The sequence below is a fragment of the Lingula anatina genome, chromosome 7 (genome assembly GCF_051362555.1).
Source record: "Lingula anatina isolate TDL-2025a chromosome 7, LinAna3.0, whole genome shotgun sequence".
NCBI lineage: Eukaryota > Metazoa > Brachiopoda > Lingulata > Lingulida > Lingulidae > Lingula > Lingula anatina.
The window spans coordinates 18,040,396-18,055,064 of record NC_141773.1 but is presented as its reverse complement, the minus strand read 5'-3'; the positions used below and the strand labels follow the sequence as shown (position 1 = coordinate 18,055,064).

The following is a 14,669-nucleotide window of genomic DNA, read 5'->3' as shown; positions in this document are numbered from 1 at the left end:
TACACTGATTATGACGGGAAGATAGTCATTAAATCGTCGGAGATAAATGCATAATTTAACAATAAGCACTGGCTTCAAGTAGCTGTGTATATTTGCAGTTCAAATAGGGCTATAAAAAGCAATATTGACCATGATCATGATTCTATATGCACATGTACTAGTATTTACACTGTACTGTAGGCCTACTTCCTGCTGTGGTGATTCACGATTCTCACTTGATTAAATGTGGCAGTAAAAGGGCATGTTCTAGAATACAGATAAATGAATGAAGCAAACTCAGCAATACATGTACAATGATGACAGAATATGACCGAATACCGTACAGTTACAATGAAGGCTAGTATACACAAAGCAAATATTTTACAATTTGGCGATACACTGTGAAACACAATGGGGTGACAAGTCTACCCCTGTGCTAACCTTTCCTGCTGTAAACACGGAGGTGATTCTTTGGCAACGGCCGACTCCATTTCGCTTCTTTTTTTTTTTCGTATACTTACATTAACGATCAGAGTCAACTCTGCTATTCGCTTCATCCGGTCAGTAGACTATTAACTAACCAAACGCGTCCGAGCGATCAGAATATTGGGCTCCTTTAACAGAATGATATGAATGATTTGGCATAATATATGATAATCCCCTTTTTAATTTTAAGATTATTTCAGCGATCGATGTAAATATATGTGTATTCTGTAATGAAATCGTTACATTTCTATGGTTACAAGACCACGTGGTCATGGTTTCGGTGTTAAAAGCAATGCAATGGACCATCGTCTCTATTTTGTACTGCTACAAGCACATGCACTTATCTTATTATTCACATCGCCACCTTAATGCAACACCACCTGTTTCGTCCGACGGGCCAATCCAAGCCCTAAAATTCAGTGTGCCAAAAATCTTGGCTCAGTCGTTGCTAGGAACGCCATTGTCTTAAGAAGGTCCATCAAGTTTGCACTCAGCATAACCACCCGCTCAGGTTAAACTAAATGGCATATTATCACAATTATAGTTATTAATATACCAGCTAGATAAATATAAAAAAGCAACCTCTCGATCACCGAGCCTATGAGGTGCCACTCGATCATACTATCACGTATTCCTAAGAGTGGCAGGCCCAGATAACCGACAGACTGGGGAGTCAGTCGATTTGGGCTCTTCAATACGGGTTCTTCTTCAACCACGTGGTCGTTGGGCCCGCCATTCAGGGGTTCCGTGGTGCTGTTGGCGGGTCCCTGCTGCCCCTTGGTCTTCCCGCGTTCGTCGGTGGTGGAAATACAGCTCTTGCGTCGCATTGGGTCTCTGTCTGGAATTTGCACACAAGCGACGCGGCTGAGTTGCTTGCAAAGCTGAAAAATGAAAAGGGAGGAATGAAAAGCAACGGGGGTGTATGTTTAAAGATGCAAATGCAATGCGAATTGCGACAGGCGGTTCGAAGCGCAACTAGCACAATGCCCAAACTTCTAATGCAGTTTTAGGTGGTGTCAGCTTTTATATTACGAGGCAGTTGAGATTAATGCAGTCAGTTTTAATTTCCGTTGATTGCATTTCGAAGTTCTATAGCAATTTATTGCTTTATGCAACATCAGAAACGATGTGTTCTATTTTTCTCTTGGTTTCATTTTTTTCACTTGTTAATCCATGATAATTGCATACGCTGTCATTGTCGAAAACAATATTTAATTGATAAAAAACGTCTCAACACAATAGTTTAAAAACTTGTGACATTTTTGTTTAACAACTGTAATAAATGCTTGGCCAGAAATGTACAAGACCCGCTTTACCTGCTTAATGGGCCGTTGCTAGATAGTAATTAACGTGTGAAAAAGCACCAACATTTCTCTAAGTTATGACATAACGGAAGTAGGGTAAGACCCACCTGATAGAGCCACGTGGGTGGTCGCGAGCCGTCGTTACCATGGTGATACATTCGCAGGGTGCACACAGAACTGACCAGACAAAGGCTCACAAGTGTTAAAGTGAAGATGAAAAATCCACCTGGAATAATTGCAAAATTATGACCAGAATCCACACACTTATATTATTGGGATAAAAACATTGCGTTATAAGATTAAAACCCACATGTGTTTATTTGATGTTAGTAAATCTGCGTTTATTTATGTGAACAATATGTAGTAATGTGGTGTTTCTGTTTTTGCAGAAGTACTTCTATTTTTAAAACCTCAAATCCCTTCAATTCATCGAAACGCTTTAGCTGCGGACGCTTTGATTTCATAAAAAAGTTTTATTATAGATTTTGTTTGGCTTAAAAATTTTCAAACCTCAAAAAAGTCATGTGATGGGACAGGGTCTAGGATTTATCATAGTTATAATCGAATATTAGAGACACTTCCAAGATCATTACACCTCTGAAAATTGCCTGCGTTCCTAAATCTTCCCTTAATGAATAATATATCCTATAATAATGCATGTGCACCTACAGCAACAGAAATCGACTTTTTTATCCATAGTTAATTGGTTTCGCAAGAAAAGACACCCATTTCATTTTGTAATGACATTTTACTTGATAATGCAAAGAATTCCGTGAGATAAATTCTGTAATAGCATGAACGCCATACGCACTTGCAGACCTGAGCCCTAGCTGCTTCACAAAAACTCTAAAGTAGGTTCTTGGCTAAAGTCGTAGCCCGCTTAGATTTAGTCGACTGTATTGCGTTACATCACAATCAGTGTTTTATCTTAAAAGATGAAGGAGTGAAGGTGATACACACCTATGAGAGGCACCTGTGAGCCCGTCCCAGGAACCGTCCGCACCAGGATCAACAAAAACACCACGAGGGCGGTCCAGCACGTCATACCTGGAGATGAAATGGAGCATTTAGAGCTAATGGTGCGGATTACGGATTTTATAGAGGGACCCCCCCTCCCCCATTAGTAGAGTAAACGGAGAAAAATATAACAATAACTATTATATTTTATATATTTAAACACATTGATGTCTGTGATTTATGCCACTCCCTCTGGCTTCTACCAAAGATAACGGTGTGTTATTACAGGAGAGATGGGCAATGTACATATTCAATAGAGAAGTATCTTTATCTACTGGCTGTATAGTATCGAGACCCACCTACAGACATTTTCTCCCCGGACCCCGGTGGCATTAGGAACACTAGCAAAGACAGCGCACACAGTATGATGCACGGCAGACACATGGCTATCGTGAAGAACGACATCGCACGCCGTATACGGATACAGAAACGCAGTTCCTTCCAGTGAAGCTTTTCAGTCTCCAGCGTGGAGAACGGGTTGTCCCACAGGTCAAACTGTTCTTCCGCCTTCGTGTCCAGAACCTGGAGGGAACAATTTAGTGTTGCAAAGCTACATAGCATTATAATCATTATAAGAGTGAAAGAAAAATACTCGCTTCCCCTATCTTCTACAATCTTCCGCCCGCAAGAATAAAAATATAAAACTAAACGTAAATATTTACAATCAAATGAATGAAATTAAAAAATGGCCAAATTATATCTGGCATATCATTTTCTTTCCATGCATATCATTTTCTTTCCACTGAAGCCTTCGATTGGAAAACACATTATGATCACAGATTCACAAAATTTACCTCCCATTCGATACTGGTGAAGAACTTCTCCATCGAGAACCCGTGGGGAACAGTGGTCAAGTTGACCAAGGAGTCCCTGACCACGTTGGACATCATTCTGATACAGCAGTTCTGCTGGTCAAAGGGGAATCTGAAGTGACAGGAAGTGACTTCATTTTAACAAGGATAACTTATAACTCCTTGATTTTAACTAGAACACGCCCCACAAATTGAAATGTGTGCAATTATATTTTTTAAATGTAGATATTTCAGGCGCACGCATTATGTTAAATATCATTTATCTACACTATTCAATGTTTATCATTAATCTGCTTCATTTCTTTTTAGTAATGGGACTTTCAATAAATGCGGCCGTCATCGGCCAAATTTCGAACATCATACTTGAGTTTGTTCCATTATTTTATCTGCATATCATGTTATTTAAATTAGCATAAGAGACATAAAGATATATTAAGTCCCACATGAGGTATATTCTGCAATTTCCAATAACCCACACAATACATATATTAATGAATGATATTGAAGCTACCTGGTGAGATCGAGTGAGCAAAACGTGGCCACCTGTTTCCCCATTTGTGAGTACACAAGTCCCGTGTTTTGTACTATTGCCAGGTCTTCCTCGTTACTACCAAACACGTGACCGTCACCCTCAGCCCTAAACAAAACAAAGAGGGAGCACTGTTATAAGGGATAAAACCGTTTACAATATATATATATACTCAACAATCAATCTACCCATGCACACACCCCTTTCTCCTTCAATAAACAGAATAATTAGCAATAACTAAAAGGTAGCCAATTTTCTGGTCCTTTTGTCCAATACATTATAAAATAAAATTGACGCCGTCTCAGCTACTCTTTTGCCTAGCAATCTTTTATCCTTGCGTCCCCCCCCCCCAGCCCTCATGCATACTGATCCGCTAGTGCACGGATGCCCTAAAACATTTAAGCTAAAATATATTATAATTAATAAAATAATTTAATGAAGTCGCAAAATTGCGTTTCGGGTGAGAGAATCTCTGTGGGGTTTTCTAACGGATTTATCTTAAACAATCCATCTTCCGCCAAATTAAGAAAATATGCCTTACAATAGATTTCGGCATATCTATTGGGTATTGTTGAGCTTACAACTTAATTGATTAAGTGATTCTCTTTGGTCGCTCCAGCAACTTAGAAAGGATGAATGAAAAATTTGACAATGTTATTTTTGCCGCCAAATTGTATGTGATATATGTTTAGGTATTAATATATGCAAAATCAACGAGTAAATGTCGTGCAAAATTGTAACCCTTTGGAATAATCTCATTCCAGAGGTTTATATTTAGATAACAACTTCTCCGTTTCTCCTTGATCAATAAAAATATATGAGGTCAAACAATTGCAATCCGCGACAAAAATGTCAAGAAAGTGCATGCACCTGGTAGGTATGAATGTGACTTTTTAGCGAAATACAAAAAATCTTTAGTGTACTGTCGAATTGAAAATCAAATATCGCGAAAAAATATCAAGAAATGTATCGCCGTTTGATGATAACTGTGTTTGCAATGAGGAGTACTTATCGATTTCGAATGACGTCAAAGAAGCATATTCAACCCGTGGAAGGTACAAGATACATTATTTCAAGCCAATCTCACTTTATAGGAAGATCTCCCACTTGCACAGATAATTCCTTCTCCTTAATTAATTGTGATTCTACAAGGCCTCTCGTAAATAGAAACTATAAAAGGAAATAAGCAGATAAAAACGTCTTCCCGTTGAATTGTAATACTATACTCACGTGTTGATAATGTAAAGATCGGGTTTCCATAGGGACTTTTGAGGTAAATACATGTCAGTTACGTTGTCATATTTCTCTGGGTCCCACGCCAGGCGATAGTCCACATATTTCTTAAAAATTAAAGCAAAATTGAAATTCTGACGTACAATGTACACCTTGAATTCTAATGTGCTTGGTACATGTGTAAAATACAACCAAATAGAAATATTTATGAATTCAATATTGACTTGTACCGTTCATCTGCATTCATTATAAGAAAAGCGCACCATTCGCCGATAACCAATAACTCTAGATAGCTATTAATGTGACATCAAATGAGCAGATACATGTAACTACAAAATAAATCCCTATTTATCGAAGTATATTAATTGCATTCTTGTAACAGGTTGTGTCACCGTACGAATGTACAAGTAACAGAATCTCAATGCACTGATATTGAAGAGTGCAATCTTCGCATCATTTATCTCTTACATTTAATAAGAAACCTATCTATAATTAATACCCCGCTGGCAGTAGATATTCCAAAGGACAGGAGTCACACGAAATTATTGGCAAATCTCTAACACAAAAAGGTAGTTTTTTCTCCAACGTGTACTATTTTGGCAACTGGGATGTAAGGTATTCTACAAACATATACTCACCGTGGTGATCCACAAAAGCGTTGTTAGCACCTGGTGGGCTTCGTCCTGAAAAAAAATAAACTTTGGATTCAAATGGATACAAATGCTGGGACACCATTGAGAGGATACAAAGAGATTTTGGGCATACTGAACACGCCTCCTGTACTGTAGTCTTATCATTTAATTAGATTATATTGATGAAAGGATTTTTTCTGTAACTCAAAATGCCGACGCCAGGTTCTTTCTCAGCATAGGATTAATTGAAATAACACATAACACGCAAATCGAAAATTATAACAATGAGTCAATTAACAACGCATTTCTATTAAGATAAAAACCAGACCCCCTCGAGGTCTTCTCCGTGATAGATTAAAACAACATAATTAACCACCAACGGGCTCTCCCCTTACCCTCTACGACTGACTTCACGAGAAATTCAGACATGGCAGCAGCATATCTGATACTAGTTTTTGAAACCTCGCGTGAGAATTTAATGTTATGATAGCACCTGAATCTAAAAGAAATGAGTAAAGTTCGGCGTATGGTGTAAATCCTGGACCAAGCTACGGGGAATAGTAGTCCGATTAGAACAAGTTGTCTGTTTCCAGGAACTTTGTTACCCAGGCTTCCGTACCTGGGACTACCTTTCCTTGTCCATACAAAGGTGATTAGCGAGCACTTCGATGCTAATCGTGAGCCGTTAACTTGCCTACATACCCGTTCAGTACATTCTGTATGTGCCAGAAAATGTCGACAGCACATTACTCACGTATGTCGCACTTAAAAAGTTCGGGTTTTAGGAAACAAATTATGTAAACAGCAAGAGACCCAAATGAAAGCTGACCAAATTGTTCGCGCTCTTTAATATCATGCTCCCGACCAATATTTTTACGTTCGCGCCATGAAAACGCGGTTTGAGTCGTGGCTCGAGATCGCAAACGCCAATTATCGTTTATGAGGCCTGTAGATAAGACTTCACCAAACATTATTATTGATAAATTACATATAGGTGCAGTGGGTTAATAGGAAACTTTGAAAATGATTAGACAATATATAGATACAATTTATTTGTTTTGAATTGAGAGTAAGAACAGCTGCAATCAGAAGGCGCTTAATCATCATTAACTGATTTTCTTATTTGAAAACTCTTAGTGGCGATTTGTTTTCCCACCCGGTTCAATGACACTCTTTATATCATCGATCACATCACAGAGACAATGAGTCTCGAATTATTTGAGCCCAGCAATTAATTTCATTGATGTCTTAATGAGTTTCAGAGTGAAGAAATCATGAATGAAGCTGGACTCGTATTTGAACATTAACCAAGGGTCGGTTCTCTGAAAATATACGGCATCCCTCGCTCAATCTATTTGTGTATTTGAAAAGGAGATTTGGCAGAGGAATTGTTGTTTAAAAGCGGATACCACCTACAACCGGCCCTTAACTGCTAGACTGAGCGGGGCTGACGAGCGCATCATCTTCTTGAATTTTTTCAAGTTTGCCTGTGCCGTGAACATAAATGTATTTGCGGCAGACCGAGCGAACACGTTTCTATCCATATGCTATGTCACACACCCCATTCCCACCATCCAATTCAGCCCTGAAAAAAACCTAAATTTCTGCCAGTGTGCTTGTGTGTGTGTGTGTGAGTGCGTGTGCGCGTGCGCGCGCACGGGCGCGCACGCTCCGGTGCATCTGCAATAGTGAATTTCATTTGTCCTCCATATTGGACCGTGAGAAAAATCAATGATATGTTATCTGCAAGCGAGAAGACATAACATATGGGCATTTGTAAAAACAATGACCAGACATACAGGGATACACGTTACTTTGACAGGCCTCATAAACGATAATTGCCGTTTATAAAACGGGTTAGTGTTTTGAATGTGTTTAGGGGGACTAAAGAAAACAGCTAGACCAAAATAAGAAATATCATACCATATGTATTTATCATAGTGATTGGATAGTTAAATAATATCACGGTAAAGAAACAGTTAGTATTTCCACCTGATTATCGAATCAAATGTACATTGTAGAGATAATAAAACTATAATAATGGGAAAATTTTAAAGGTTGATGAAAATACCGACATATATATCATGTCTGAATTCCATAAAGCTAGAAAGTCACGCGATAAAACCGGAAATTTGAAACTGGCTATTTCCAGAATGATCTGCAGGCAAACGCTCTATGGAAATCATAACGCCCAAACGATTAATGAAATACATGTATGATAATTATATCGTCATGGGGTTCGGTTGTCTTATTGCGTGTTACCAGTGAACTTATGACAACTTTAACCAAGTACGCTCCAAACAAACAATGTAATTCCAAATCATTACCACGGGAAGCCATTCTGGGAACAGGCCACTTTCTAGTATTTTTAGTTGGACCTTGTTTACCCTGGCGATTTGTAGGTAAAATGACCTACCAGTAAATACGCGGTCATTGGACGGACGGAATGGAGATAAGGAGCTTTTGCCAACTGGGATACATGTGCAATACGTAGTACGTATTATGTTATATCGACCCATTGTTTGATGTTTATAAATAGTAAGCAAGTTTATTTATACACCAACGGCATGCCGCTGCCACTTAAGGTGATAAGAATACCGCCCCAATTGAAAATTTGAATTTAAATCTGTAAAATAAAATACAAAGCATCATACTCTGAACCTATAGCAAGATGCAAGTTATGGAACCGATTTTCAAATAACCTGTTAGTGTTTTGTGGAACATTCTTTCTGACCCAAAACCAATTTATTTTTGATAAGAATATTCTCTTAAGAACATATCGCAGATCTTGTTTTGTTCACTTAGCTCTATATAATCGATAATGTCTACATAGGAATATGATGGGCACGGTCATCTTCAGGCCGTCTTTACTTTAACTGAGGCGAAATATACAGACACATAAATGGGGGAAGTTATCGATTATATGTATATCAACAGCAGGGCAGTACAAGCCAACTTGAGCCGTGTTCTAAACGTATGTAGTTAATATTGGTTATCATCTCCCAAAGCATTCGCGCATCATATATAATGTATATAAGTTGTGAAAGCTTTTTAGCAAACTCTTAGTTAAGTGTACCAGTGGTGTAAAAAAACTACATTATCGGTTCAGGTCGATGGGAGCTCGATTTAGGCGATTTTGTCTGTCTGTCTGCGTGCGTGTGTGTGAGTGTGTGTGTTCGCCAGAGAGAGAGAGAGAGAGAGAGAGGGAGAGACTGACTCACCAAGTTCAGTATTTGCATCAAGTCTGCTGTCACGAGCACCTCAAGGGCCACGCTTTCATTGTGAACAGGCTGCGTGTATCGGTTGTAGTCTTGAGTAAGGATATCGCGATGAAGAAGGTCTCTTGTGACTGAAGAACCTATTAAAACGAAATAATAAGATCCGCAGCATTTAAAAACAAAACAAGAAAATTATCTCTTTTTTTTTTTCAAATAAAAACATCCGGCGCTTATTCTTGTTTTTAGATTTAAACAAACTTGCTGAGCAATTCAAAACGTCAAAGCATTCCATGAATCTGTGACAATGCTCTCAATCAAATGACAAGATTCTACAGCTCTATCTTGTAGTCCGTTTAGATTACAACTACCATGCTCGTATTTTGTGTACGTCGTGCACGGGATAAAAGATTGAAAAGTATTTCATGTACGCAAAAATAGGTTGGCAAGGATTTTGCATACACAATAAGAGGTTGACACGTATTATGTATACCCAACTTACGTTAAGGGATACTTTACTTAGGTTGTTAGTGACCCCCTAACATTTACAAAAATATAATTTTTTTTTACTCATGATAATAATATTCATCCACATGGATCTTATTTAATTTGAGCACCTGCTACCTCAAATATATATGTGGGTCTCATATGGGAGTGTGTATGCGTCTGGAATTACGATACATTAATGTAACTCTTCAGGCCTCCAAACTTGACAAGTAAATATTTATTCGGAAGATGTCTGGCAGACAAAAAACGTTTATTCCATAGATAAAAAGCATATGTGAAACATGCGTTTTACAAATGCCCCTCCGTCACTGATTCGATAGTTGATCGATCACGGGATTAAAAAAAGAAGACTAGTTGTAAGTCGATTCAGTGTACATGTATGATAAGTTCGGCTCTTATTTTTTATTACCAATTGATCGGTACTCGAAGAGACGTCATATAAAAAAGGAGCCTGCGTCTTGTGAAACTCGTTTTCCTTTTAACACATGTAAATATGTAGAAATAATGCAGAAATAATATAAAACTGAAATGTACATTGTATCATTCAATAAAGTATATATTCTCAATCAAGGTAAAAGTTTTTGTGGCTGTTTGCTTTTTCGCGATGTACTTTTTCTTCTTTTGCAGTATAAGAGCACTTATTACGACAAATTAAACCAAGTACGCTGGTAATAAATTGCAACAAAAACCTATCAAAATCCAATATGACGCACAGCGCCAGCTTGCTTAGCTACATGCAACGGTCCCTGACGATTTTGACATTTCTGATTACATGAAATTACAAAATCTTAGCTTTAAATGACGGAAATAGGAAAAGGTAGAGAGCTGAAATTAAATTTTCAATTTCAGAGTGAATAGATGCCCCACGTAAATTTACTGCTTAGTGTATGGTTCACGGTGTGCGTTAGGCGCAATAAAATCTATTGATTAACCTTATTCTACTAGAAGTTTGGATTAACCGCTACCAGGACTGCAGATTAATTATGTGCACTTTTCTCTAACAGTGCAGAAAAGTGCCATGAATTTACCAGCGACATATCTGTGAATATCTGTTGAAAAAAATCAATTTGTGGTCCTGGTAGAGGGTACGTTTGGATAGGAAACAAAGTTCAACGCGTGGCGCACGTCCTTTGACATGCAGCGATGGTGTTTTTCTAGTTTGATCATCAATCAAATGTAGATATCGCGTTATAAGAACAGCGCCAATATATGTGTAACTATCCGATCGGAAGCGAAATAGCACCAGTCACTTTTTTGCCGTTAGTGAAAAAAAATTGTTTCGTACATGTTATAGAAAAATGAATGAACAGATTCCAAACAATTTCTGGTCCATCATATTTGAAGTGTCTGTTATTCATTACCAAATCATAATAAGCAAAACGCAACTCTCCAATAAAAATCATCCATGTAAATGAAGAATTTACATCAAAATAAAAAGAAGTAAAATAGTATTAACTCGTCTCTCTACAGTATTCTGGGTCAAGCGGTACCCGTTAAAACGATAAAGAAACGTTTAACAACCTCAACCCTCTTTGATCCGGGGTCTACCTGTATAGTCCACTAAAATTAACCATCTATTTTACTCTAAAAGAAAATGGGACTTAAACTAAATTCTTTAAAACATGAGTCACCTGTGAAAAAATCATGACACCAACACTAAAGTGGAATATCTAGCCCGTTTACAATACAATCAACGATGCAATTTTATGGTCGTAACGTTAACGTTTCGGCCACCTCTCGGCTTGAGTTATTTTGAAAAAAAAAACACTATTCCAGTAGTAGAGAGAGAGCAAGCGAAGGCTGATGTACATAGACACCGGTGTGACAGGATTGGTGGTACTACAGTGTAGGACCAAAATCTGGGGTCCCATGTTATAGCTACCCGGTATATGCTAGGGTTAGCCCGAAAGCATCGGAATTAGTGAATCGGGCGACCATCACAGCACAAAGTAATGGGTAACGGGCTACGCAAGGGACTGCCATTATTGTCACACCGGAATTCTGCTAGGCCATTAAAATCAGGATGAAGTATACATATGTCTATATGCAAAACTAAAGCACTATCTCCTCTCTTAGTGGTATGTGATCAATGACCGGATTAATGTTGCGTGGTGACGATGAAACTTACCGACAAGAAGAAATTGGATCAACAGTATGAGACAATACCCCACAGGGTATAGCAAGGCGTTTGGTCGCTTCATCGGCTGCAAATGAAATAATAAGTAAGATAAGCACATTATTGCACGTCTTATAACAACTGCGGAAGAAGAAGAGATCCAACAATGTAAAACATACGTGTTTCTTCAGTTGTTTATTGAACTTTGATAACAAAAAAAGAAAGGAAATAAGGTGCATATATGTGTACTTCGTGCGTGCGTGCGCGTGTGTGGAGAGAGAGAGAGAGGGAAAGTGCTGCAGTGAGTTTTTATTATTTTTATTTATTTATTTTTTTATTTTATTTTATTATTATTATTATTATTATTTATTTATTTATTTATTTATTTTTTTTTTTTTTGCAACTGATAAGGCAGATTGTTTGGGGACAAGGTTTCGACTTTTTTTGACAACTTGAGTAGAATTTAGCAAAACCCCAGTGTATATTTCTCCAACATTTTGACGTTTATGTCGGATATTACACATGAAATACCGAGATTAAGTAGAGTCCATCACTTCCAGTCAATAGATTTATACATCACACGCATTTTGTGAATCAAATCCAGAACCAGTCTTAGTATTGATATAGATGTCGTCCTTTAAACACGGTGGTGTGGGTTGGGAATTAAGATCAGCAATTAATCCCCGGACATTTCGTTATCCGCGAATAAAACGCATTATTTTAAGGAAAATCCTTTATCAAACTAAATAACAATTTTCTCAATGTGATCTTCCTCTCCCTTTTTATTCCCTTATTTCTTGCTTTTCGCCTCTTTTCTCTCTCTCTCTCTCTCTCTCTCTCTCTCTCAACTTTGCATATTTGAGTTTCATTTGTTTCAAACTAGTAAAGTTCACGCATCTTTTAGAAGTCCCTTTCATAACGTTTCAGGCAATTTCTTTTTTCATTGCTTTACACATTTTTCATTTTAAGTAAAGAGAAAATAGACATATTAAATAAGGACACTGACAACTCATGCGTGGCCTGTTATCAGGCAAGAGTGAAACTAGGTGCGTCCAGACAAAATCAGTAGTAGGCCCAAAATGGCGTCATAATACAATTATACGCATAGTTAAGAATTAAGGAAAATTATCTGTTGACTGCCGTGTGCAAAAAAACAGTGAAGATTCACAAGTAGGAGAGCTGCGAGCGTTTTTAGAATGGGGTACATCAAATCAAGAATGGGGTACATCAAATCATGGTTTCAGACTTCTCAAATTATTTTAAATGCATGTGGTCTCTGTAATGAAGTTGCCTACTACAAACGAAAACTGAAAGTTTTATGTCTGCGTTGAACGTTCATTTAAAAGGCGATTGAAGATTTTGTAAAATCGTGTGAGAGTTCGATCAAATAGGCAATGTGTATCTACGAGTTATTACACTGACGGCTCTGCTTGGTGACACCTTAATTAAAAAATAGTTCCGGCAGCGTAAAAAAATAACTACTTCATAATTTTTGTTATTCAATTTACAAAAATCTCCTTTATTCTTAATGTTTAGCAATGAATTCTACAGCTAATTAACTTTTTCGTTGTCTATGCTTCAGCTGTTCAACCGTCCGTTGGTTACGTAGCCGACATCATTACAGATATCGCTCGGCGTCACATTTCAATTCGCGTTATGAATTATTCCATTAAATTTTCATGCACTTGCCGATGGGGGCAACATTTCGTAATTTGTGCAGAGATCACGTACCTTCTTCTGGTGCTTTTGACTTTCAGATTTCCACTTGGATTCTTCGGGTTACCAGATTAATTCTTTCAAGAGCCCTGTGTGGTCATTCGAAATTGATCGAACTCTAGCTACACGACTCCGTTCGGTCCGGGCTCTTTGCAATGTTCCAAAGAAAATCCACTCTATACGTCAACAGACGAGGACCCCGTCTCTCAAAACCAATTAATTCCCAACATTTATTTGCCTCCAGTAACAAGCATTGATGTAAAGCGTGTTTATCTAGCGCTCGCTTGGGGGAGCCACGAGAAAATTGCCAGATGCGACGTGTTTTATGGTCGATGGATCTTCCAGTTATACTTAACTGTAACCTTATTTCTTAAATGGGTGTACATAGAAATAACAAAGCTTTTAGAAATAAGAACAGATGTGTGCCCAATTACTACCAGGTATGGGTGATATAAAACCGAAAATCATAACAGAACTTCCTCATAGTAGAGGATGGTATCTTTTTGTCGAAAAGTTGGTACCATAATAATGTATGGCAATTTGGTTAAATGCCCCAATTTAAGGGAGTCACAGTAAGAGATAACTAGTCGACAGTAAGGCAAACCATGAGCCAAGGGCTCATTCCCAATGAACCTTAAGGTCTACGTAGATCGATCCAACTCCATGGGGACTCTCGTCGATTGCAATCAAATTTAGAGATTAAATGCTTGAGTAGAGTAAAGAGCAGAGTACAGAATAGTTGGTAATTATACGAGAACATTTGAAACAAAAGGGGCGAATTAATTTGTTAATCTGATTGCATTTAGCGAGAGGCCCCGCACAGTTGGATTGATCTACGTAGACCGAAATTTTCATTGGGAATTAGTCCTTATCCTCTGATAGATAGCACTGCGCGGCGTCACGGAGCGACGCATTCCTGGCTCAACTAGCACAATGCGGGTAGCCAGTATCCTCACACGAGACTGTGGTTTTGGCAAGCAATTTAATTGCGCCATTACAGTTATTGAAAATTAGATGGTTTAAAATTTACGTTATTTAAAGGACACAGAGGTGTGTCGAGTAGATTATGAAATGACACACGGGTACATTATTTGGAACACCCTGTAAACGCCGACTGACATAA

The 14,669-nt window shown here is 38.0% G+C and overlaps 1 protein-coding gene across 1 annotated transcript; it reads right to left on the bottom strand.

Moving 5' to 3' along the window:
* Window positions 1–475: 475 nt before the first annotated feature.
* On the bottom strand, window positions 476–13,828 carry LOC106166266 (neuronal acetylcholine receptor subunit beta-3). Its single transcript, XM_087018685.1, has 11 exons — window positions 13,562–13,828; window positions 11,843–11,918; window positions 9,214–9,350; window positions 5,999–6,043; window positions 5,358–5,467; window positions 4,110–4,235; window positions 3,581–3,710; window positions 3,086–3,308; window positions 2,730–2,816; window positions 1,877–1,995; window positions 476–1,346 (listed from the first exon to the last, which is right to left on the bottom strand). The coding sequence occupies exons 2-11, from the start codon at window positions 11,913–11,915 to the stop codon at window positions 978–980; spliced, it is 1,419 nt and encodes a 472-aa protein (XP_086874811.1). The 5' UTR covers window positions 11,916–11,918; window positions 13,562–13,828; the 3' UTR covers window positions 476–977.
* Window positions 13,829–14,669: the final 841 nt, after the last annotated feature.

What these genes read in the sequence shown, in the direction of transcription:
- LOC106166266 (XM_087018685.1), bottom strand. Translation starts at nt 11,915, where the DNA reads ATGAAGCGACCAAACGCCTTGCTATACCCTGTGGGGTATTGTCTCATA. An exon ending in GATCTTTACATTATCAACAC is followed by an intron (nt 4,236 to 5,357) that starts GTGAGTATAGTA and finishes TGTTTTGTTTAG; the next exon opens with GGCTGAGGGTGACGGTCACG. An exon ending in TCACCAGTATCGAATGGGAG is followed by an intron (nt 3,309 to 3,580) that starts GTAAATTTTGTG and finishes TGTTCCCTCCAG; the next exon opens with GTTCTGGACACGAAGGCGGA.